Raw genomic sequence first — 24,903 nt, 5'->3', positions numbered from 1 at the left:
GCCGTGGTTAAGAACCTGCCTGCCAATGCAGGGGACACAGGTTCGATCCCTGGTCCGGGAAGATCCCACATGCCGCGGAGCTACTAAGCCCGTGAGCCACAACTACTGAGCCTGCGCTCTAGAGCCTGCGAGCCACAACTGCTGAGCCCTCGTGCCACAACTACTGAAGCCCGCATGCCTAGAGCCTGTGCTCTGCAACGAGAAGCCACAGCAATGAGAAGCCTGCTCACCTCAACGAAGAGTAGCCCTGCTCGCCGCAACTAGAGAAAACCCGCACGCAGCAACAAAGACCCAGTGCAGCCCCAATAAACAAACAAACAAATAAATTAAAAGACTATTGTTCAAACCCTTGATCTTTCTTTTATCTGTGGCTTCTTCAGCACCCACAGGGGGAAAAAGGCTGACTTCATGGCGGAGACATTTATGTGCATCTTATTTTATTCTCACAACAGGCTACAAGGGAAGTACCATTACCTACTACATTAGAGATGAGGAAATGGACATCCAGAGATTCCAGTGGCTAACTCACCATCTCCAAGCACAGCTGGCACAGCTGGGGCCCTGAGTGGGCCTCACACTCTTACCCATCAGGATAGTGTGTCTGTCAGTCTCTGAGTTCTGACAATGTCTAAATGTTTTTATCTCAGCCATAATCTTAACAAAACAGCATGAGTACCTTCTAACCAAGTATTGCTTCAGAAGGCATCACAGTGACTCCAAGTGGTAATACTTTAACTGTCACAAGCTATGTGTTATGTTATGAAGAACACACTTCATAATTGTGTTCAGTTCCAGCAAAGGCCAGATGACATCACAGCAGTCTGGGGCACAGTGGCTCTGCAGCAGTCTCACTAAGGTGAAGGTGGGAGAGACTGGGATCATTTCTCAGTACATAGTGGCACAGGCATCCCCACCAGAGTCCCACCACTGCCACAGTCCTAGCACTACTCATGTGGTGAGCAGTGACTTAGATTCAGCGAAACAGTCATCGGTTCATGGTAAGCTGTATAGTTCTATAGAAACTAGGCAGAGTTTTATGTCTGTACACATTTTATAACATTATAATAAAGATAGCATTGAAGTTATGTTAAAAAATGTTAATGGATCTATGCATTTCTCAAATTTTGAGAAACACGATTAGGATATTTTGCTTCCTTAAATGTATCACAGTGTCATTCTTCTACCTAGAGAGTGCCATCTAACAGTGTGAGAGGTGAAGGTAAAAAGCTTCTGGATCCTAAAGCTTGGTTTGGAGGGAGATCACAAGTAGCTACAACCAGATTGAGTGGAGATCAAGTTCTTGCTTTCTCACTGTAGTTTCATTTGGGGTTAATTGCTAGAAAGACAGCAGTACCCAACCCCCAAACATGTAGTTAATAGGTAATAAAGCTGTAAAAAGTTTCCAAATTTCAACTACAGGATGAATTTTTAAACTTTAGCATTTCTTTACATCTTGCCTTTCACTCACTCAAAAGTGAGAAAAAAGGAATTCTTTTGTCCACGGAGGTACGTTATAGGAGGAAATGGACAAATTAAGAGGAAACTTTCACATCTCTGTATGGCACAGCTTCCAAGGATTAGAACATCCAATACAGTTTGACATCAGCTTCTTAACATGGACAATATGGTTTAGCAAAGCTTGTTCAACATTTTGCTACCTCCATCTTTTCAGCTGCAATTAAACAGCTACTTAAATTTGAGAGAAGCAAGACTTTAATGAAGAATGCTACAAGTTATGGACAATAATTAGTTCTCATTTTTAAAAAATTACAGAAAACACTTTACTGAAATTCTTTTTTCCTAAAAAGATAGTCTTTAAGGATGTCTGAGAGACAGCAAGCACAACACAGTACAAAAGGAGAAGGGAATGTTGAATTCCAGTGCAAGACACTAACACAGCACAATTAGGGAATCAGGCGGAAGCAACCATTTCACAAAGAATGGAATTAGGCATTTATACTCAATCAGGATTTTTTTAAGCTTTAAAAGTCCAGCATAAAGAAGGGAATTGGGAAGAGAGGATGGGGAGAGCGGCTAAGCTTATCTACAATCACCATTTTACCAAAAAACACACTGGTTCAACCACGTGAGAAGTGGAGGTTAAACCTGCCTACATAGCCCAGCAAATAGAGCAAATGCCAAGGCAGTCACGTCTAGGAGTTGATGTCACAACTGGCTAAACAGTTTTTAAAGGGACTCTGATTCCACCAGGACTGGTTTCATCAACCTGGGCTCATGACAGATGAAGTTCCTTTGCATGTGCATCAGAAGGCCAAAGCTTTACCTGGAACAAGTTCGCTCCAAATAATGCTCATGTTGCTGGTTTTAACAGGTCATGGAGTCAAAAGTGACTCCTAACAGACTCCACCATTTCCTAGGAGAAGGTTCTACTGATTACCAGGGATTTAAATTCAAGCAAACCACTAAAGAAGGGAAATACTAATGGTATTCTGGCACTGTACAAGCTATGTGCCTGTCATCTCTGTCAAGGACATGGGGTGAACTTGGCTTTGTTTCTCAGCTCCATGATCTCCAACTGTGATGAAGTGGAACTGGGACCTCCCCCACATGGGAGGAAGATGCCCAAGATTCTCATCCCAGCCCAGCTTCTGAAAGAAACAGCAGACTACCAGGGGCTATTATTAGGAACCATGCTCCTGTGAATTCTGTGGAAATGAAGGCCTGTTTCAGTTCATGCCAAGTCTTTTCATGGTCCGCCAGCGATCCTTAATCATCACAGCTGTTCGGTTAACAAATGGGTAGTTTTTAGAAATGGTGGCCCAGTTTCCTTCCCCGTACTTCTGCACTCCAGCCTTGATCCACTCGCTTTCCTCTACAGTCCACTTCTGCAAAAAAACCAAAAAAGCAAAGGATTTATCACAACCTGTCTTTCCACTTATTTATATTTTCATATAGTAAAGAGGTAAACTCAATCCTAGGAGAATCATCTGAACCCAAAGGAAGGATTTATACTTTTAAAACATGATATAGAATATAAGTTAACACCATGGATTTGGACATTTCCTAATTTCCAGTGTCCTGCCATTTCATCCTCAAGTGATAACCATTTCTGCATTCAAAATTTCAAACGTGTGTTGTTCATGGTTAGGAAATGTGTCAGCTTTCTGACCACCTAGATTTTTCTTCCAGAGAGTAACTATTTAACTTAGTTTGGATTATCTGAAAATCACAAATAAAATTTTTTACCAGGTTCATGGGTAGTCTATGCCTGTGAGATGTGGGTACTTATTTTATCTCTCTTCTACCTACACAACCAGAAAAGATCAGAAAAGATAATTTAAAATTACCTGCTTTCTTGTTATATTGGTTGTACTCTCTTCATCTGGTGCTGCTGGAAAACATTAAAAGTAGACTCATTTCAGAGCTTACCTTTCTCAGCACAAACCACAAGAAAAAGACATAGAACGTCCCCAAAGGGAAAACTTGATTTAAATTTTACAAACTTTGAGAAAAGAAAGGACATCACTAAAGGATAATTTGGTTTTGTCCTCTGCTTGCAAGATACCAATCATTTCAGTCCATGAGAATCTGTACAAAGCAAATACTTTACAATCAGGCATTCAATAAATGTTGGTTAATGATGGATTTCAGGCTCTTTAGTAAAACCACTATCATTTTCTAAACTTACTGAGGAACTGTGGTATTTAAAGTCCTAATATATATATACATATACATATACATATATATATATGCATGTGCACGTAATATATATATGTATTTATGTGTGTATATATACACACATATTTGAGTGTGTGTGTATATATATAATTTCTGCTTTATAACCCCTTGTTAATTACTGCTTTGAAATAACACAGTTTTACTGTTTTTGAATTTCCAAATCCCTGATTGTTAGATATAAGTAAAATTTGGGGGCTTCCCTGGTGGCGCAGTGGTTGAGAATCCACCTGCCACTGCAGGGGACATGGGTTCGAGCCCTGGTCCAGGAAGATCCCACATGCTGCGGAGCAACTAAGCCTGTGCGCCACAACTATTGAGCCTGCACTCTAGAGACCATGAGCCACAAATACCGAGCCCGTGAGCCTAGACCCTGTGCTCCGCAACAAGAGAAGCCACCACAATGAGAAGCCTGCGCGCTGCAACGAAGAGTAACCCCCACTCGCTACAACTAGAGAAAGCCTGTACACAGCAACAAAGACCCAACATAGCCAAAAATAAATAAATAAAATAAATACATTTTAAAAATTTGGCTCAATTCTTTTTTTTGTTTTTTTTTTTAATTTTTGCTGTGTTGCGTCTTCATTTCTGCGCTAGGGCCCTCTCCAGTTGTGGCAAGCGGGGGCCACTCTTCATCGCGGTGCGCGGGCTTTCACTATCGCGGCCTCTCTTGTTGCGAAGCACAGGCTCCAGACGCGCAGGCTCAGTAGTTGTGGCTCACGGGCCTAGTTGCTCCGCAGCATGTGGGATCCTCCCAGAGCAGGGCTCGAACCCGTGTCCCCTGCATCAGCAGGCAGATTCTCAACCACTGCGCCACCAGGGAAGCCCTGGCTCAATTCTTCAAACAAAAAGAACGGGGTAATAATTATTGCTTCCCACTCCAACAGACCATGTGAGATCTGGTCAAACTCTACCCTCTCATCCTATGGAAATAGATCAGGCCTCAAAAACAGGGACCAAGATAATATTTTAAAGGACCAGGGGGCTACAGGAGGGTATACAAGTATAATGGACATGCCATCTCAAGCCAACAAGAGCCAGTTAAAAAGCTACAAGAAAATGCAAAGTTGCATAAATGTGAAACTTGCTACAGCGTCTGCCTCAGCAGACGCCACTGTCCCAGTAATGCTTCCTGAAGAGTGAAGAAAGGTGACTCAGGAGAAGGGATACTTACAGGAGCCCATTATTTATTTTTAACTTATGAAGTATTTCATAATATAGTAGAAGCCGATTTCTGAAACTGACAAATCTGGACTGCATCAGAAGTGGATGTTTTCTAGAACGTTTATATCCTGTTTTTAAAATATTTAATGCCACTTTTATTGTTACTTCTCCTATTTTCTGTGTAATCTTGATCTTGCCAACTATGCTTTTGCCAATGAAAGGTAATTTTTAAGGGCAAAACCTTTGAGGTTGGCAAAGGATTACTGTTGCTGCTGTGTTACAAAAGTCTTCAGAATCTCCAAAACTAAGGTTTAGCATGTCTATATTTCCATCAGAGTGCAAAATATGTGGTGGGAGAGATCCTAATGCAAATACTATGAAGTTTAATATTAATTAAGGAAAAGTAAAGTTTCTCATCTTAGAAAAAAACACTTATATATAGAAACTGGTAAGAGATTATTTACTTAAATAAGACATATAAGGAATGACCACTTCTACCTTTTCTAATTAAAAAACTTTAGGAAGAACATCAACTACAATTAAATATAGGATTTATTAAACCAAACCAGGAGTTTTCTTTAAATATAAAGTGTTGCTTTGATAGTCTCCATTGTTTAATTGGAAAAGACATAAAACTGATTCCTCATGAATCACAATGAGGAACTTTTAAACTTTTTCTAGTTTGGAGACAAGCAATTTCTGGAACATTGATGTGACAGTAACATGCACCTACACTTGAACAAGTGTCATGGAGAGACCAATGAGAATCTTCTGGCTTACCCTGAACTTGAAACAGTTCGTCCTCTTCTACCCAAGTCTCTTTTTCTTCAACCCCATTAGAGTTGTTCCACTTGCCTTTGGGTACTCTGAGGGAACATCAGCGAAAGGACAAGGTGTAAAACAAAGTCATCCCAGGTCATCACATAGTCTGTCCTTAGCTCTACCATGGCTCTGTATTCCTCCCTGTTCTGCTGTGACCACATTCGAGATTCATCTACACACAACTCCCATATCTTGACCTGGCCAGGCCTCTCCATGTCAACATTCCCCAGGTTTCAGGACCATCTCTCAAACTCAGCACTGGATACATCACCATCCCCCTCAACGATCTGTTCATTTTCCTGTTGTTTGGTTGGTTGGTTGGTTGTTTGGTTTGGACTCTATTCAGCATTCTTCTAACCTAGAGCTGCAAACTCCTTCCCCTCCATCACAGACATGCTCTATTCCTATCTCTAGACTGTTCTCCTTTCCCTCCCCATTCCCCTAGTCCAAGCCCATGGTCCAATACCTTTCACCAGTATTACACTAGCCTCTTAACTGGACTCTCTCCCCCCTAGCCCCTTCCCCTTCCAAAGCCACCTGAACAATCATCCTAAAATTACCACATCCCTCCTCTATTCAGTGATGGCTCCTCACTGCCTAAACGATGAAGCCTAAATGCCCATATGGGGGAATCAAGATCATGCAGTCTGGCCCGTCAATTTCTCAGCAGTTCCTCCTGTCCTCACCAACACCCACACCGCCCTCTGCTCCTCCTTCCTCCTGTAAGTTCTGTGCTTTCCTGCCTCTCTATTTGTTGTTCTCTCTCCTTGGGATTCCCCTCCTTGCCAAGTGAAGTCCTGCCCATCTTTCAAGGCCATCATTCTCAATGAAGACTGCCTAACACATACAAAAAGCCCCCGCTCCTCTGCCCTTATGATAGTGCTTCCACTTGATTACACAACCCTATCACAACGTACCCTTAACCATAAGCACCTTGACGGCAGGGACCATATCCTCATCTGTCTACTCCAAACACGGGGCACAGTAACACACACCCTCACAGAAGCTGGAGAGATACTAGCTAAACTAATAATGAGATTATCAAAGAGCTGTAAAGGACTTATACCATCAAAGATTAGAATAGTAAGCAAACAAGAATCATTCCTGTGAACATGAAATTTTGAGTACTTGGGTGCAACCAAAAACAGTCCCAAACCTGAAAAATAATCCAAAACCCAAGTTATTAAATAAATGAAAATATAGTCACTCTTACAGAACATAGCACAAATCTGACCTCAGAATTATAACATCCTTTACAAAACAAACATGGGAAGTATCTGAACTAAGTTTTGAAGAATTTATATAGATCAAAGTCACCAAAAAACCTGACCAAGAGAGTAGAAACAAACTGCTGTTTCCTTCCCCACTATAAAAAAAATTTATTTTTAAGGCTGTCTGGGTATTTTGCAAATGAGTAATGAAAGCAGTTTGCTTAATAAGTGCATAAACTTGAAAAAAATTCCTTGAGTTGCATGAGTTTTCTATGCAATTACCTAAGTGCTGGGACAAATGATGGACTCTTCACTTTTCTTTATTTTTAAATTGGATCATATCCCCCAAGGGTTATTTCTAAGAATAACTGATTTGCTTGAGACAAAGTAAAAAAAAAAAAAAAAAATTACACGAGGTTTTTCCTTCTCAGGATATTAGCTGTGTCAATTACTATTCATAAATAAAGGTCAGACAGCATTACAGTTTAAGTTTTCCATCTACTTATCCAAGTCCTGGGATAAAAACTGATTTTAACCTCAGGGTCCATCATTTTCACCTAAGTGGCTATTCACCCTTCCTGCAGACAATCTTTGCAGATCACTTGGTAACTTTCTGCTCCTCCTCTGAACTCAGCATTTATTACATGTATAAACATTTTGGTATTTCTTAACTTCTCATGTTGTGGAAGGGGCTGAGACCTCGGTCCTCGTTGTAACTGTTAGGTGGCCGTGCGGGCAAGCCGGGTCACTTCCTGGCTCACTGCGCTCCTGACTGGTGAAGTTAAAACTTAATGGTCTAGAGGGGTTGGCAAACTACAGCCTGTGGCTGCTGGATTTGTATAGCCCTTGAACTAAGAATGGTTTTTACATTTTCCAAAGGGTTGTAAAAAAACCCCCAAAAAACAGAAGAATATGCAAGAGACACAAAGCCTAAAATGTTTACCCTTTGCTAGCCTTTTATAGAAGTTTTGCATGTAGCCCCTTAAATTGCAAGAACCAAGAACTGTTACTTTGTTTGGTTAATAAACTATCTAGTAAGCACTAGTTCTGTGCTGTGGGGGATATAAAAATATAGTAGTCTGGCCCTGCCGTCTAGGTGATAGATCCTAATCCTGCCTTCCCCTCCTCCGATTCCACTGGCCCAGCTTCCCCTGGGTCCTGACTGCTCACCGGGCAGCAGTCTCCAGCCACCCTCCTCTTCTCCTTTCCCTCAGTGTCTGTTCAAAAGCCCTCAGTGGTGTCTGCTCAGAGGCTTTCTGATTAGGTGTATTAGACTTATCTGGGGAACAGTTAGCAAAGCAGATTAAAGAACACTCCTGTCCCTTCTAATTCAGTAGACAGGAGCCTGGGAATATATATTTTTTAAACACTGCATAGGTAATTGTGATTTGAAGCCCCTCTTGAGAACCTCTGCCTGATAGAATATAATAGGAACTCAAAATCTGGCCCATCTACCCATCCAGACTTCTCTCCCTTCATCCTCTCTGTGCCCTATATTCTCCTGCCATACAGACTACATGACATTTTCCGGCTCATACCAGGCTTTCTCGTGCTGTAATTCAAGAGGCTCCTGTTTCCTAGAACCGACCTCCCAATATTGCTGGATGACCTCCTACTCATTCTTCAAGGCCAGCTCAACACTTGCTCCTCTGCAAGGTTGCTCCACCCACAACTCTGCCGCCCAGGCCCATCTCTTCTTCCCTGCAGCTCCCAAGGCACCTCACATACGCTTCGTTTAGCGCCGGGGTCTTAGGATCCCTTTTTTTTGTAAAGGGCCAGTAGTACCTTCAGCTTTGCAGGCCTTACTGTCTTTGTTGCAACTACTCAACTCAAGGTAGCATCAAAAGCAGCCACAGATAATACGTAATTCATGGATGTGGCTGTGTTCCAATCAACTTTATTTACAAAAACAGGCAGCAGGTGGATTTAGCCAAGGGGCCATAATTTGCCCACCTCTGCTTGAGAGTACCCATCATACTTCATACCCTTGACACGAGAGAGGTATGTCTGAAACCTTCACAGAGTCTCCCATTTATAAAACCACTGTAATCATGCACTGTCTCCAGTTTCCTTGTCTGATCATGGGAGCAATACTTATACTTCATAGAATTGCTGTGAGGGGTAGAGGAGATCAGGTATCAAATGAGAGTAATAGTGTGCTGACTGCATCTGCCTGCCCAGCCAGTGACTCCCTCACTTCCAAATGCAGAAGTGGTGCATATAGTGCAGATTTGTGCCCGAGTATAAATCATTTATCAGATGCCACAGCCCTACAGGGCACCCAGCACAAGCATGCCAGGGCACAGGTCCCCAAACAGCTGTAACAGAGAGCAGTAGTAGAGATGGCAGTGACCTTGGGAGATCAGTGAGGTGATCACTTACAGCAGGGTGACCAGGGGAAATTTATGGAGGAGGCAGAGTTTTAAGAGGCAGCTTGGTGTACATGGTATACAGGCCACGGGCTTTTGTGTCAAGACTGACTGGGATGAAAAATCCCAAAGCCCAATTTTGCCATTTTTTATCTGTGTGACTTCAGGTTAAGTTAGTAACTTTTCTGAACCTTCCTCACCTATAAAGTGAGGCTAGTAAATCACTCACAAAGTGAGGAGTGTAGATATTCAGTAAGATAATACGTGAAAGTGCTTGGCCCGCAGAAAGTATTTAGTCAACATCAGCTTCTCTTCTCTTTGAAAGACAGATGGGATTTTGACAAGCAATGGTGGAGGAATGATAGTCCGAATGTGGGGAATGAGAGTCAGCAAGAAGAGTACAGTAGTAGAAACAGGGTTCCAGGGAGAGCAAGCAGACCAGTTTGCCTAGAGGAAAGATCCACAAGAGGGCACAAAGGGTAGCAAAACTGAAAGCCAGGTTGGGGGTCTTGATGGGGAGCAAAATGAAAGCATTCTAACCACTGCCCCACAGAACCTAGCAGAATGTGAGAGATTAGTAATTACTGAATTTGCCAAGTCCCAAATGCTCACAGAACATGCAAAACTATAAATATTCACAAATCTCTTTTAAGGATCAAAGTATAACGTGGCCCAATTCAAACAAACTTCCTTTAACAAACAAGACTAATATTTAGTAGTCAAGGCACTCAGAAGTTTGCTAAAAATGGAAGCAGCGGTGAGTAGGAGGCTCTGACACCCTTTCACCCTCACTCCTGCCTAGTGCAACGCCTGGAAGCCCACATGCGGGGCATCAGAACTGGCAGGATGGCTATGACGTCACTCCCCACCCTGAGTCACATTCTAGCAGTCTGAGCAAGCCTTGGTGGTGAATAACTTAGCTGAAAGTTACTTCATTCCCGGAAGCAATACCAGGTATAACCAGGACCACCAACCAGCCCCCAAACTTCTACAAAGAAGGTCTTCATACTTGGGATTCTTCTCCCCAGGGAGGGGTTGGTTGAGGATGGTGGGCTTGGATGGTGAAGCAGGAATGACTTCCTGGGAGGAGTCGAGGCCTGTGCTCGGCTCAGTGCTCTGGCTGTCCTCTTCCAAAACCAATCTGCTTATTGTCATGCGCTTGTTCTTGGGCTGCAGTTCAGAGCCACCCTCACCCTCAGCAGGGGCTGAACTTTCGTTTTCATCTTTTCTCGGTCTCTTGTTTTTGAGGGCTGGTGATGGTGGGCACACTTTATTAGGAAATACCATATCTTTCTGGTCCAGTTTTGAGAAGGCTGCCTCAGAATCTTGTGCACTGGACAGAGTCTTGAAAGCTGCTTTCAGAGCCATAATTCCAATGGTGGTTGGAGTGTTCTGTAGCTGCCTACAAATAATGCAAACATAACAGAGATCAGTTTCACCATTGTGGATGCTTGTCCAAGCAGCCACAACTTTTTCAAGTGGGAAGCTTCAAATTAGAAACTCCTCACATTGAGAACTCATTAAAAAAAAAACAGAGAGGGTGTGTGATACAAGCTTTATTTATAAAAGCTTCCATTTATAAGTGTTAAGCAGAGGCTTTAAATATGATATGTAAGTTGAACTATGGAGCTTAAACTTCAAGTAAGAGAACCCTAAAGGAACTAGGGCCAATGATACTCCCCCCTCCAGAGACCTCTTCAGCCTGTGTGCCGTCTAACCCATTAGTCTGCATGGACTAAAGCGGTGCTTTCCACAATGCAAGAACTCTGGGTAGTGCCTAACAACTACAAGTCCATCTGGACAACCAACTGATAATCCAGCAATCTCACCTTGAAGTCTAAACTCTTCTTCCAGCTGTCCTAGTCCAACCCTCATGTGAGAGAAGTAAAAGACTGGTCTCCATTCTGCCCTCTTTCTCCTACACTACACTTATAAATGGGATCTTGAGAATTCTCAGAGTGAGAAGAGTGCCACACAGTCTTGGAACAATGAGAAACTGCCTTTTCAAAGTAAAGTTCATCTATCATTTGGATGTTTTAAGTAAAAACTGTTAGGAGAGGGCAAACTGGCAGCCTGCAGGCCAAACCCAGCTGGCAGATGTGTCTTGTCTAAGCTATTCAAGTTTTTTTTTTTTTTTTTTTTTTTTCCTTTTTTCTGTATGTGGGCCTGTCACTGTTGTGGCCTCTCCTGTTGCAGAGCACAGGCTCCGGATGTGCAGGCTCAGCAGCCGTGGCTTACGGGCCCAGCCGTTCCTCGGCATGTGGGATCTTCCCGGACTGGGGCACGAACCTGTGTCCCCTGCATCGGCAGGCGCACTCTCAACCACTGTGCCACCAGGGAAGCCCTTTTTTTTTTTTTTTTTAATTGGACTAACTGCCAACATTCAAAAATTGGGAAATCTCAAAAAAAAATTTTTGGACGTCTCACATAAAAATTTGAACTGAAGTTTGGACATCTTTGGACATCACACATAGCAACAATCACACGAAGCTGGAAAGCATGCCCTCTCTGTGTCCCAGTCCCGTGCTCTCAACTGTATTATCCTAGACCCACTTTGCTCCTTTACATCTCCTACTGGGCCCCCAAAGACATCTAAACGTGTGACCTCTGCTTTGTTAACTGGTCCTGGGAATCTGATTCACAAGTTTGAGCACTGCATTAAGAGATGAGGTATCAACAGGGAAGTACTGAGTAGATACAGGTGAGGCAAGGAGAGAGAAACAGAAGAAAAGAACCTTTGAGGAATAGCCATTCAGGAGCTTCTGCCAAGGATGTGACATCCCATTTTCAATATTCCCGTCTTCCCAGGATGTGCTCTGTAAATCCCACAGTGCCCTCTATGAGTAACCCAGTAACACGTTAAAAGGTCAAACCACTGATCCTGCTCGAAGAAGACAACTATGCTTCCCACACATCACCCCAGTGTTTCAGCCAACATCACAAAAGGGCATCTCTCTCACCTGGCAGGTTCTCTGACCGGCTTTTCCACAGGCTCTGGTGCTGGCTGTTTATTTTCCTTCACTGTGGTTGAGGTGGAGGACTCAGATTTCAAAGCCTTTTTGGCCATCTGGGAAAGGAAAGATGTCATCAGGAAGAGGAAGTCACAGAATTTCATTAACTCTGCTTCTTTCACCATGAACGTACTCAATATGCAAGCATGTTCACTTACAAACCCAATTTAGGCATAGACTAGAGGAGGACATAAAAAGGGAGAGAACTTACAAGAATTATCTCAAATTTCTTCCTCCCTTCCCTCCCTCAAAAAATGGCTCACAGTTTTCTATACGAAAGGAGAACTCAATCTGAGTGGTGCTAAAAGCATCTTGACATTGCAAGAATTCCAAAAGGTTATTTTGGACAACAAATACTTAAATGATTTTACTTTGTATCTCCTCTTCTATCCTTCCAATCTCATCCCTAATTTAGTTTCTGAGTACCTAATAGACCTTTGGGGTCATATGCAAAAGTCAAATCATCTTTTTTTTTTTTCTCCTTTGGGAACCACCATCAGTTGTAATTGAATGTTCTCCTACTTTAACCACAAAGATGAATCCCACATAGAGGAAGTAAAAATGGGAGGTGAGGGAAACCAGGAATGTTGCATTTGCCTCTGCCAGGATCTCTGCTTCTGAATATTTAAGGCATTTAATTAAGAAAGATAGCACATATAATTCAGTTTCTTCCACACATTTACTCTTTTCACTTTAAAAAAGAGCTGTCCTTTTCTAATTGCCTACACATCCTCCAGGCTACATCACAGTTATGGGAAGAGAAGGCCAAGCCCCACCGTGAGGAGGTAGGGCTCTGCATCATCCAGGTGACTCTCCAGGAAGCGCAGCATCTTCTGCTGGAAGGTTTCGTAGGAAAAGTTCTGGATAACAGGGTGGGCCAAGTTCTTTTCACGGATAATGTTCAGGAGATCATTTCTCAGCTTCTACACAAAGGACCAATTTTTGCAATGTGAGAAAGAAAAACTCCAGTAAAAATTCAATGATGATGAGTTAAAACAACGCTATCAGAACTTTCACAATGCTGTCAATGAATATCACTGGTACACATATAAGAAGGGAAGCCTACCACAATGTAGAACAAGTCAAAAAATTACTGATCAGCCACAGTAGGTTACTATGTAGCTATAAAAAAAAAAAAAGGATGAAGAACTTAGGATCTAAAGTACCTTTCTACCTTTACATAAAGATTTTTAAACTTCCAAAAAAAGAAAACCAAAAAGGATGAAAAGCTCCCTATGTACTAAAATAAAAAGATCTCCAAGATATATTAAGGGAAAAAAGCAATTTACAAAATGCTCAAATTAGTGTGTAGAATATGCTCACATATGTATATGGGAAGAACAGGAAATATGGATATATGTGTACGTCTGTATATATACACACATGCATACTTATTTGCTTGCATATGCACAGAATATCTCTGTTAAGAATAAAAGAAAAAAACATTGGTTGCCTCTAAGGAGAGGAACGAGATGGCTGAGTCAGATGTGAGAGAATTTTCACTAAGCTCTTTTGTTGTACCTTTCGAATGTTGTATTACATATATGTATTACCCTTTCAAAAACTGAAAATTTATATTTATAAAGGAAAAAAAATAAGAGCAGGGTACCAACAGAGCTTTTGACACCAGAAAATAGAAGAGTTAAGTCCTCACCAAGGCAGATTCTCAAGTCTGCAGGATCAACGTTTATGTAAAGTCAGAAGTGTTAATACCAGTGCTGATCACTAAAGTTCTGTCAGAAACCTGACAGTAATGGGCAAGTAAATGATTTATGTAAATTTTTCAAACAAATTTTTGAAAAGCCATTCGAACAGTAAGTTATCCGGGATATAAAAGGCAACATGCTCAAGGTGCTGAATATTTAAAGGCGAATATTTAGATAACATTCCTGACAGAGAACCCTTTCCCTGTTTCCCCACAAAAGGCAATGAACTGGATTTAGGTCACGGGAGCAAAAATATATCAAATTTACCTGAGTTGTGGGGTCCTTGGACATATGTTTTTTCAAAATTTTTGAAGCCTTTTCAAATTCTTTGTTTTTGATACAAATAATGACTGCCTACAAAAGGGGGAAAAAGACTTTTTTTTAAACTGCTGTAATAATGAAAGGTATAATTAGAATATCAAATATCAAAATAAGCTCAACTAAAAAGTAAAACTGAGTCTTACATACCCAAGAACTTTTTCACATCTATCAAATTCCTGTATTTAAAAACTAACAATTATTATTCAAGCATATGAACAACCGTACGCTCTCTTTCAGTGTGTAAGATAGTAGATTTTCAACATTACATTGGATTAAAAAAATATATAGCTGATAAAGCAAAATCTGATCTCCTGGATTACAGACCATTTACCCAATCTGAATAGGGCCTCCTAAGGAAAGGCAAAATGGACAGGAGTCATCCCAGGTCCCCAGAACAATTGGTTTTGTTCTTTTTGGATGCAAAAGCTTTGATGTAATGGGGGGAATGAGAGGAGGAGATACTGTGGGGGGTGGGGAGGAGGTGAATAATTTGCTGACCACAGAGTTCTGCTAGTTCCATTCAGGAAAGGCCTGAGGCCAGTTCGCTGAGAACCAGCACAGCCTCTCATACTGTAAACCCCAGCGGGCCAACTCCAGTTAAAGTGTTCAGGGAATTGCTGAGACAAACAAACCCAGCTCAGCCACAAGCAGCAAAGAAAGGACAAAGTTTCAGGTAGGATGAGAAGGTCTCATCAGCCACAGAGAAGAAGGAGAATCCTTTGGTCAAGACACCCCAAGAGAATATATGTAAAGGGCAAATAACAGTGATTAAAAATTAAAAAGGATATTTAAAAAACATATGTGCACTTTTTTTAAAAATTAGAAAAGCGAGGAAAAATTGGGACCACCTGGAGTTATCTAACAGGATAAGGTAGCTACCTTAAATCCAGTCTCAAAGAAACATATCTCACACACGAAAAAGGGAAGGAAAACTGGTCCATAGATATTTTCAGTCTTCACAGGGAAGAATTTAAGGAGAAACATACAGACCAAGAGAAGGAGGACTAGCAAGGGAATTCAGAAAGTACAACTCTCTGGTGCTTCTGTCCTCCACATGCTGAACACAGCCATACAGGGCAAATGAAACTGGTGTCAAACGCTTCTGAAGAGCAGGCACAACACTAAGTTCCTACTGCCAGGGAGGGAACAAAGTAAGTAAGTCTTTTCATTTTAATCAGATCATCATATTCACTTTTACATCATTTTCAGCAGAAAAACTATACTAAGACTATACTTACTTTCTTGAAGCATACAAAGGTTTTACTTTTTATAAATCGTTTAGGTCCTATTACGTTGGTTTTTTTTAAAGATTTTTTTTGATGTGGACCATTTTTAAAGTCTTTATTGAATTTGTTACTATATTGCTTCTGTTTTATGTTTTGGTTCTTTGGCCACGAGGCACTGGAATCTTAGGTCCCCAACCAGGGATCAAACCCACACCTCCCGCATTGGAAGGCAGTCTTAACCACTGGACCGCCAGGGAAGTCCCAGGTCCTATTATGTTTTAAAATGTTATTTAACTTGCATAAAGTAAAATTAACTCTTTTTTGGCATACTGTTCTAACACATGTATCAACTTCTGTAACCACCACAATGATACCAAAAACCATGGATCCAATAAACCTCCCTTGTGCTGCACTCTGTAGTCACCTCCTCCCCATCCCTAACCCCTGATCTTTTCACTGTTTCATCTCTTCAGAATGTCATATAAATGGAATCATACAGTATATATGAAATCACACAGCTTAATTTTTAAAGGATGTAGCCTTGAGTTTGGCTTCTTTCCCTCAGTATAATGGCCTGGAGATCTATCTGTATTGTTGCATTATCAGTAGTTCCTGCTATCTTATTGATGAAGCAGTGTTCTGTTGTATGGATGTACCAGTTTGTTTATCCACTCACCCACTGGAAAAACAGTTGGGTGGTCTGCAGTTCTGGTGATTATGAATAGAGGTGTTAAAACATTTATGTACCAGTTTTGGTGTGACCATAACTTCATTTCTCTAAGGTAAATACCCAGGGGTGGGACTGCTGGGTCATTTGGAAAATGCATGTTTATAAGAAATGGCCAAACTGTTTTCTTGAATGGCTATACCACTCTGCACCCCATCAGCAATGTATGAGGGTTCCAGTTGCTCCACATTCACACTAGCACTTGTTAGTGTTAGTAGTCTTTAAAGTTTAGCCCTCTCATAGGTATGTCCCAGTATTCTCTGTGGTTTTAATTTGTACTTCCCTGTTGGCTAAATGATGAGCATCTTTTCATGTGCTTATTTGCCATCTGTGTATTCTCTTTGGTTGTTTTTTTAAAATAGGGGTGTTTGTGTTCTTGTTCATTTTGAGAGTTCATTCTCTGAAGTGTTTTTCTCAGAACAAAAGTTTTAATTTTGATGAAGTCCACTTTATGCTCTTGTAGATCTTGCTTTTTAGTGTCATATGTAAAACCTTTTTGCCTAAGTCCAGGACATGAAGATTTTTTTTTCATGTTTTCTTCTAAAAGTTTTATAGCTTCACATTTTACATTCAGATTATGATCCACTTTGAATCAATATTGGTATGAGTTTTAGGTCAAGGTTCATTTATTTTTTTGCATAGGGACATCCAATTGTTTTAATTCCAGTTGTTGAAGACTATCCTTTTTCCATTGAATATCTTTTTTCATTGAAATGCGTTCATATTTTTTGTTAAAAATTGATCAGTCATATTTGTGTGGGTCTATTTCTGGACTCTTTCTTCTGTTCCACGAATCTATATATCTACAGTCATGAGTACTGTAGCTTTATAGTAATTCTTAAAATTGGGTAGTGAGTCCTCCAGCTTCATTCTTCTTTTACAAAATTGTTTTCGTTATTTTAGTCTTTTTTTTAACCTTACCATGTCTTTTAGAATCAGTATCTACAGAAAATCCTGCTGAGATTGTGATTAGGATTATATTAAATCCATAGATTAATTGGAGAGAACTGACATCTTAACTATATTAGGTCTTCCAATCCATGAACAGGGTATGTCTTTCCATTTAATAGGTTGTGATTTCTTCATCAGCATTTTGTTTTTTTCCACATACAGATCCTACACATGTTTTGTTAGACTTATACATATTTTTCTTTTCTTTTTTGGAGCTATTGTAAATAACTGTTTTGGTAATTTCACTGCAGATTTTCATTTCATTTCACTGCTAGCATATGAAAATATAATTGATTTTATGTGTTGATCTTGTATCCTGCAGTCTGGCTAAACTTACTTATTATAGCTTTTTGGGTATATTCCATGGAATTTTCTATATGGATAGCCATGTCATCTGGAAAAAGGGATAATTTTATTCCTTCTTTTCCAATTTGTTGCCTTTTATTTCTTTTTCTTGACTTACTGCATTGGCTAGGTCTTCTAGTATGACGTAGAGTGGAAGTGGTGAGAACGGACACCTTTGTCTTATTTTGGATCTTAAGGTCAAAGCATTCCATTTTTCACCATTAACTATGATACCTGTAGTTTTTTTTGTAGATGCCTTTTATCAGGTTGAGGAAGTTCCCTTCTATTCCTGGTGTGCTGCTGAGTGTTTTTACAATGAACTAATGTTGAATCTTGTCAAACGCTTTTTTGCTTCAATTGATATGACCATATGGTTTTTCCTTTGGACCAACAGGGTAAATTACATTCACTGATTTTCGAACACTGAACCAGCCTTGCATTCCTGGGGCTTTAGTTTCCCTATTCTGCCACACACTAACTGCATCTGCATCCAGGACTAAGCATCAGGATAGACAGTAAAAAAAGAAAGGAATGGAATCCATTTCAAGTTCAGGGAATCACAGCTCCACTGCTAAAGAGAAAGGGTTCTTCTCTTCCTTTAGGTTTAGGTGCCTGCCCTCCTGCCACTGTCATCACTGGGTCACTGCTGCTACCAGTGTAGTATTGCCTGGGTGCTAGGATAGAGAAGGGAAAAAAGGGGAAAAAAAAAAAAAAAAAACGAGATTTCTTCCACCCTCTCTGATCCTTAGCAGATCCCCTTTCCTGCTCTTCAGAGAAAGCCTCTCTTGGAGTTCTTTCTATTCACACCTGGGGTGCACTTCCAGGTTTCAGGATCCTTCAAGTCCAGGCCTGGTGATGCTGGAAAGGGAAAAAATGGTAATCTACTCATCACCAGTTTGGTGGACCTTCATATTCTGGTCTTCTCCATTAGCTTACTACCCTTTACATTTCTGAGTTCTCCATTCATTCTGTCCAGGATTTATACTTGCATTAAGAAAGACAGAAGAAGGGCTTCCCTGTGTCCAGTGGTTAAGACTGTGCTTCCACTGCAGGGGGCACAGGTTTGATCCCTGGTCAGGGAACTAAGATCCCACATGCCACATGGTGTGGCCAAAAAAATAAATAAATAAAAGAAAGAAGAATATGCTTATCTATCTTTCCCAGAACTGGAACACAGCTCTCCTACTATGTTTAATTTGTGAAACAAGAAAGGAAATGTGAATGCTTTCAAAATCTTAATTGAAAGTCTGCCTCCGAAGTTTGTACTATGAGCTTTTTTAAAACTATGCATTAATTTCCTGGGAAGTTTTTTCATTTGTTTTTGTTTTTTAAGAGATCAAACTTTGCTTTTTGAAAACTTGAAAGTTTTTGAAATAAGTATAATTTCTTCTCTTATGTTTCTGTTAAGGTTCTTACCATCTAAGCAATAGCAATGGTCTCTGGCTAACTTAAACAAAAAGGAAATTCCAAGCACAGATTTTCAATATAGGTGAGACAGGTTTATGTTGGAGGCAAGGCCAGAAAGGACATAAGAAGAGAAAACCAAACTCACAGAAGTAAAGGAAGGCTAAAAAAGCAAACTCATCAAAGAAACCAGGCTGTTATGGGAAGCACAGATGCTCAAAAAGCCTTGACAAAGCTTTTTGTTTCAAGAATTAAAATTTCAAGACATTGTGTCTGATGCACCAGCCCCTCAAATGTGGTAAGGTCCTCAAAGAAAATCAAGGTGCTATTACCAAAGGTACACAGCAAAAGCAACACCTAAATGCTTCCCAAGAACATGCCATATATGTTACTCTCTCCTGTTCACAGAAATCTGAGGCATCTTTTAGTTATGAAAAGAAAACCAACGTAGTCTCAATATTATTATCAGCTTACAGAAGCAATTCTCAAACTTTGGTCTCAGGATTCTTTCTTTATACTGTAAACTGTTAATGAGGACCCCAAAGAGCTTTTGTTTATGTGGGTTATATCCATTGCATTCACTGTATTAGAAATATAAAACTGAGAAAAATTTAAAATATTTATTAATTCATTAAAAAATAACAAACTCATTACAGGTTAACATAAATAACATATCTTTATGAAAAATTACTTATTTAATAAGACAAAAGTTTAATGAGAAGGGTGGCATTGTTTTACATTTTTCCAAATCTCCTTAATATCTGGTTTAATAGAAGAAAGATGGTATTCTCATATCTGCTTCTGCATTTCTTCTGTTGTGATATGTTGTTTTGGTTGAAATATATTAAAAAATCTGGCCTCACACAGATATAAAGTTGGAAAAGGGAGTAGTATTTTAATAGCTCTTTCAGAAAATGTGGACATTCTTCTTTAACTCTACACCAAACTTTGGCAAGTGAACTCTTCATCGTTATTACATTAAAATCTGTTAGTCTGTCTTGCACTTTTAATGGATCTGCTACCCATGAATGATTTTGCAATACAATGCATCGATCATTTGGAAATTACTGGTTTACTGAGTCATGATCTTCCAAATGTTGATACATTAAAAAATCTTTTTAAAATCACAGTTGTTAATATCACCATCAATCATATCAGAAAAGTCTGAATATTGGGAAGCTACCAAGCACATGAATATAAGTTTTCCAAAATTCTAATTTTCACCTGAAAGCTTGAATTTTACCTCTGCCAACAAATACTGTCACTTGTTTTCCTTGAAGTGACTGCCAGATTACCACATCTAAATAACCAAAGTTTGTCAGTTATTTCAAGTAAAAATGGTATTCCATTACAAAAGCAGCTAGATCAGCAGCATGCAACTCAATCACACAAGTACTTATCCGGAAGAAAACCATCATGTTTTGGTATGCAGCAGAAATGCTACGGAAAAACTTCCTATATTGTCAGACTAAATACTGAAAAAACGTCTGCTCAAGACTTAATAAAATTAGTAATTTTTACTGCTTCATCAAAGACGTTCTTAATTGAAACTGGCTGTTTTTTATTTTTTAAACTGCAAGCATGTGGCAATGAAGAATACAATGACTACCAGTACAATTTACCACTGCCTTGGTCACGGTCACGCTAAGGCACCAGAAATTTTACCCATCACTGTTTTTGCATCATCAGTGTAAATGTCAGTGCACTGAAAACCTCAACTAACATTTTGGCATTATTCTAAAGATAGTTTTGACCCCTGAAAGGGTCCCAAAGACCTGCAAAGATCCCTGGATCATACATTGAGAAGCTCTAACTTAACAAACAACTTATTTGATAAACTTTTTAAAAAATTTAATAAACTTTAAGATAAATTGCTGTGATACTTTAGAGATCTTAAAAATGCATCAAAAAGCTTCAATGACCCTAGGCATTCCAAGGTAACAAATTCTATGACTAAATGAGAAATTAAAAAAATAAATCAAAGAGACATGTGATACAGTATCATTTAATAACTTGGATATCAAGGTAACTACGGTAGCCAGCCTCTACGATGGCTCCCAATGATACCCACCTCCTGCATAATGCCATTCCACCCACAAATTCCAGCTGGTCAGGTCTGTGTGGCCAAGAGCATATGGCAGAAGTGATATGTCACTTCTGAGATTAGTTTATAAAAGACTACAGCTTTCTGTCTTGGGCTCTTGTTCTCTGGGATCCTCTAGGGGAAGCAAGCTACCTCGTTGTAAGTAGCCCTATGGAGAGGCGAGGAGCTGAAGTCTCCAGCCAACAGCCAGCGAGGAAGTGAGTCCTGCTAACATCCATGTGAGAGAGCATGGAAGCAGACCCATCAGTCCTGGTTGAGTCTTGAGATGACTGCAACCCTGGCAGGCAACTTGACTATAATCTCACGAGAGACCTCGAGTAGGAAACACAGCTAAATCACTACCAGCTTCTTGACTCTTGGAAACTGAGAGATAATATTTATTGTTTTAAGCTGTTAAATTTGGGGCTAATTTGTTACACAGCAGTTAACAGTAATATAGTAAGTAACAAGAGATCTGGTACCTGGTGGAAAATGAAAAAGCAGAAGAGAGTCAACATAAAATGGCTGACTATTTTAAGGGAATCTGGATTTTACTAATAGATTTTTCCTAATGAAGCCCCCAAACAAGAGATCTGTGAACTTAAATAATAAATATTCAGCTGAAAGATAAAAGCCCACAGACTCTACCAGAAGAGCAGCCAGAAGACAGATCTATACCCCTTGTGTTCTGAAGGAGTTGCATTTCTGAATTAGCTGGCTACTTAACAGTAGTTACAAGAATTACCCTGAACTGGTACCACTTCTTCCCACCCAAAAGATCCTTAGCTATTCTGAAAGTAGCCATGGATTTCTCCTCCCTTGCTAATATGTCTTTTCTGGCATTTTACCTCCAACACAAACCTGACTTACCTATACTAAAAATCTATTCTTGCGATCATTCCTCCTTGGAATTGGAATTTTCTAAGCATTCTTTGTAAGACCAACAGTAGTTCCTGCCTAAGGTCCTTAACTGAATAAATAAAATATCTGCACCCCACACACAGTTTTTTAACTGTTGTTTTTTTAAACAGGGTGTCTGAGTACCCAGCACATAGCCAAGGGACAGAAAGTCTTTGCTAAACAAGGTTTTGTCCCTTACCCCACCCTGCCCCCAAGATCCCATCCTTTTACAAGGTGCTGTTATCTTTTCTTACCAATTTCCTTACTTTTACCACCAAGGCAATGCTGAGCTGTTGTCCTTCAGTCCCCACCTCTGCATCTGCTTCCACACCCCCAGCCTTGGTTATGGGAGAAGAAAAAGCTTTTTCTGACTGGTTTCCATGGCTGCTTCAATGTTTTAAATATAAATAAGTTCCACTACTTGAAGCTACCTGAGCCATGACATAGTTCCAGTCCCAAATTCCTAGACACTCTACAAGCTTTTTTCTTGTCGAGAACACTGCCTGCACCAGCCTTCTACCGCTACTGTTTTTCGAAATGGCTGATATCTCAGCACCTCTGATTCTGTCTGTTCAAGGGGAATGTTCCCTAAGCCTCTTTCTGCAATTGCATGAAAGAGCTCAAAGCAGTCCCACATTTTCCAAGGCACCAGCTATTCTCCTTGGTCTATAATAAACAAGGGTGACAAGATCCTAGGCCAGTTACTTTTAGCCCTTTCACGATGCTGCTCTGAATGGTAATAATAACCTACAAAATGTCATTCTTCAATGCCAACTCATTTCCTGTGTACTGTGGCCCCTCCTGCCAGGGCCACAAGGGAGACCACCAAAATCACAAAAGCTGAGCACCTGCCATTAACAGTTCTTTCCAGGTCTGGGCTAGGAAGGGGTCACCTGATGAAATAACATCTATGTGTGTGAGTTACGTGTTCTGAGTGTGCTCACTTGCTCTCTCTCCATCCCTGTTTGTCCTCCACCCCACACAAAAAAGATAAGCACTGATTCCTCAAAGACCTCTGATTTTTGGTAAAAGAAAAAAAAAATTAAAATAGAGCCTTACAGCCTCCTTGACCAGTTTTCTACTGGATTCGACCACTGCCTCTGTCAGTGTAAATTCCGTTTTAATCATCTCCAGCACATTGATAGCTGATTCCAGTGGTGTGAGCTCAGCCTCCATATCAAAGGAACAGTCTAGGACAAAGAGCACAGTTTTCACTTTAACCTATTTTCTAAAGAGCAGAAGAATTATGTTCAAATATATATATATGTATATATATATATAAAAGAAACATGCAAATATAGTAAGATTTTCATTTAATTTGCTTACATACTGGCTACAGGCTTACAAACATGTTAAGGGTACAAATTCAAATCCATGAATTTCAAGTGACTAATTTTCAAGACAGGTAAAAAGTTATTTTTTAACACATGCATCTGTATCTCAAATGGCAGGATCAGATACAAACGGCCAGAAACTAAAGATCATTTTGCTAAACAGCTGTCAAGTTCAATTTAGGAAAAGAAAAAAAAAGTGCTCATGCTTTAAAAACACTCTACTATGGAGGAAAAATGGCCATCTTCACATAATTCACTTTAGATAGCAACAAAGTTGGGGCGAGCAAGAAACAGGTGGGAGGAAATAAAAAACACAGAAAAGCAGCCAAGAGAATACTAAGTGGAGAAAACTAAGGCCAGAGAATAAACACCGTGATTGAAACATAGTAGCCCACCTTAACCCTGAACCCTTCAGTCTAGGATGTAAGTTTGAAAACAACGTAACCCTAAATAAGTGAAGCCCAGAGAAGAACATAAAAAATAGTCATACCTAAATTTTCCCCTTCTTCAATGCGCGACAGACACTGCATAACCCGCAGCAGCCGAGACACGGTATGCTCCTTCCCCAAGGGCCTGACAAGCAAAGCTGGGAGAGAAGACATCGTTGGCTCGGCGACCCCCAGCCGCTACACTCGGGCCCCACAAATCACCTTCCCAGGAGCCCCAGCCTCCTTCCCCAGGCCCGGCCCTCACCCTGCATGATGTCCCGGATCTGCCTGAAGTCCCCGTACCGGCTACCCCGAAAGGCCCGCAGCGCCTCGTGGAAGTAGAACTTGAGCACCCAGCGGTTGACTGCCTCCTCCAGCCGCGCCTCCCCCGCGCCCCGCTCCGCGGAGCCCCCCAGCCCCGGTGCGTGGCGCCCCCGCCGAGCCCGCCCGCCGCTGCGGGACGCCCGCCTGCCTGCAGCCCTCCCGCTGCTGTCGCTGCTCCCGCCTCCTCCCGCCATCGCGTCCGATCGCTGCGCGCCCTCCCTGCCGGGACGCTTCTTCGACTGTGACGCCGCCGGGTCACGCACGACGCCCGGGCCGGAAGCGGAGCGAGCCGTCCCGGCTCCCGCGGCCATGATACGGACAGCGTTCCGAGCCGCCCGCGGGCTTCTGGGAGGGCAAGGACCGGTCGCTCCCTGCCTTCCTCTCGGACCCCGTAGTTCCCGGTGTGCCGGCCGCAATGCCTGCTGGGACTTGAAGTCCGTGCTGCCCAGACGGGTAAACCAACGGCGGTAGGAGGTGTCAACTTTGCTCCGAAATTGTGGAACGCTATACTAGAGACGCTGGGCTGTGTATAAAATATTGAAAAATAAATGTGTGCAGCTTATTAAACATTTTTAAAATCGTGAAATGTAAAATGCAGAGAGGAAACTTTATTAAACAAGTTTACATTTTAACAAGTAAAGCAAAAGGCCAGTGTTAACCCAGCCGAGGTCAAGAAATAGAATATGGCCGGCACCGCAGGAACCTCTAAGACATATAAGACGTATAATTAGAAGAAAATTGTTTTTCTTTTTCTTAAAATTTTTCCCTTTTTAAATTTTTATTTTTGGGGGTTTTTTTAATTCTTTTTTTCTAAGACATAGTTTTTAAATTACAAAAATAGCACATTTAGAACAATTAGAAAAAATAATCAAAACGGTAAC

At 40.9% G+C, this 24,903-nt stretch overlaps 2 protein-coding genes across 3 annotated transcripts in view; one reads left to right on the top strand and one right to left on the bottom strand.

Annotated features, from left to right (window-relative positions):
• The window catches only part of NIP7 (nucleolar pre-rRNA processing protein NIP7), a 106,171-nt gene that overhangs the window by 9,278 nt on the left and 71,990 nt on the right, over positions 1 to 24,903 (top strand). The window lies entirely within an intron of this gene.
• Positions 421 to 24,376, bottom strand: TERF2 (telomeric repeat binding factor 2). Of its 2 annotated transcripts, none has more exons than XM_082607005.1 (10): positions 23,964 to 24,376; positions 23,761 to 23,856; positions 22,996 to 23,126; positions 14,247 to 14,333; positions 13,050 to 13,196; positions 12,223 to 12,329; positions 10,272 to 10,664; positions 5,641 to 5,726; positions 3,309 to 3,349; positions 421 to 2,846 (listed from the first exon to the last, which is right to left on the bottom strand). In XM_082607005.1, exons 1-10 carry the CDS (start codon positions 24,331 to 24,333, stop codon positions 2,688 to 2,690), a joined length of 1,617 nt encoding a protein of 538 aa, XP_082463131.1. In that variant the 5' UTR covers positions 24,334 to 24,376; the 3' UTR covers positions 421 to 2,687. The 2 variants fall into 2 exon arrangements, with proteins under 2 accessions (XP_082463131.1, XP_082463130.1); XM_082607004.1 differs by having other exon boundaries at positions 3,309 to 3,352; positions 23,964 to 24,375.

This window comes from Mesoplodon mirus (assembly GCF_964341445.2).
Source record: "Mesoplodon mirus genome assembly, chromosome: 19".
NCBI lineage: Eukaryota > Metazoa > Chordata > Mammalia > Artiodactyla > Ziphiidae > Mesoplodon > Mesoplodon mirus.
The sequence above is the reverse complement of the archived record's forward strand: the minus strand, read 5'-3'. Positions and strand labels throughout refer to the sequence as shown.

Bases quoted from the DNA above. Each gene is read 5' to 3' on its own strand.
- TERF2 (XM_082607004.1), bottom strand. From the start codon at position 24,333: ATGGCCGCGGGAGCCGGGACGGCTCGCTCCGCTTCCGGCCCGGGCGTC. The intron at 23,857-23,963 runs GTGAGGGCCGGG...CTTCTCTCCCAG, and splicing joins GATCCGGGACATCATGCAGG to CTTTGCTTGTCAGGCCCTTG. The intron at 5,727-10,271 runs GTATGAAGACCT...ATGTTCCCTCAG, and splicing joins CCTGGGGAGAAGAATCCCAA to AGTACCCAAAGGCAAGTGGA.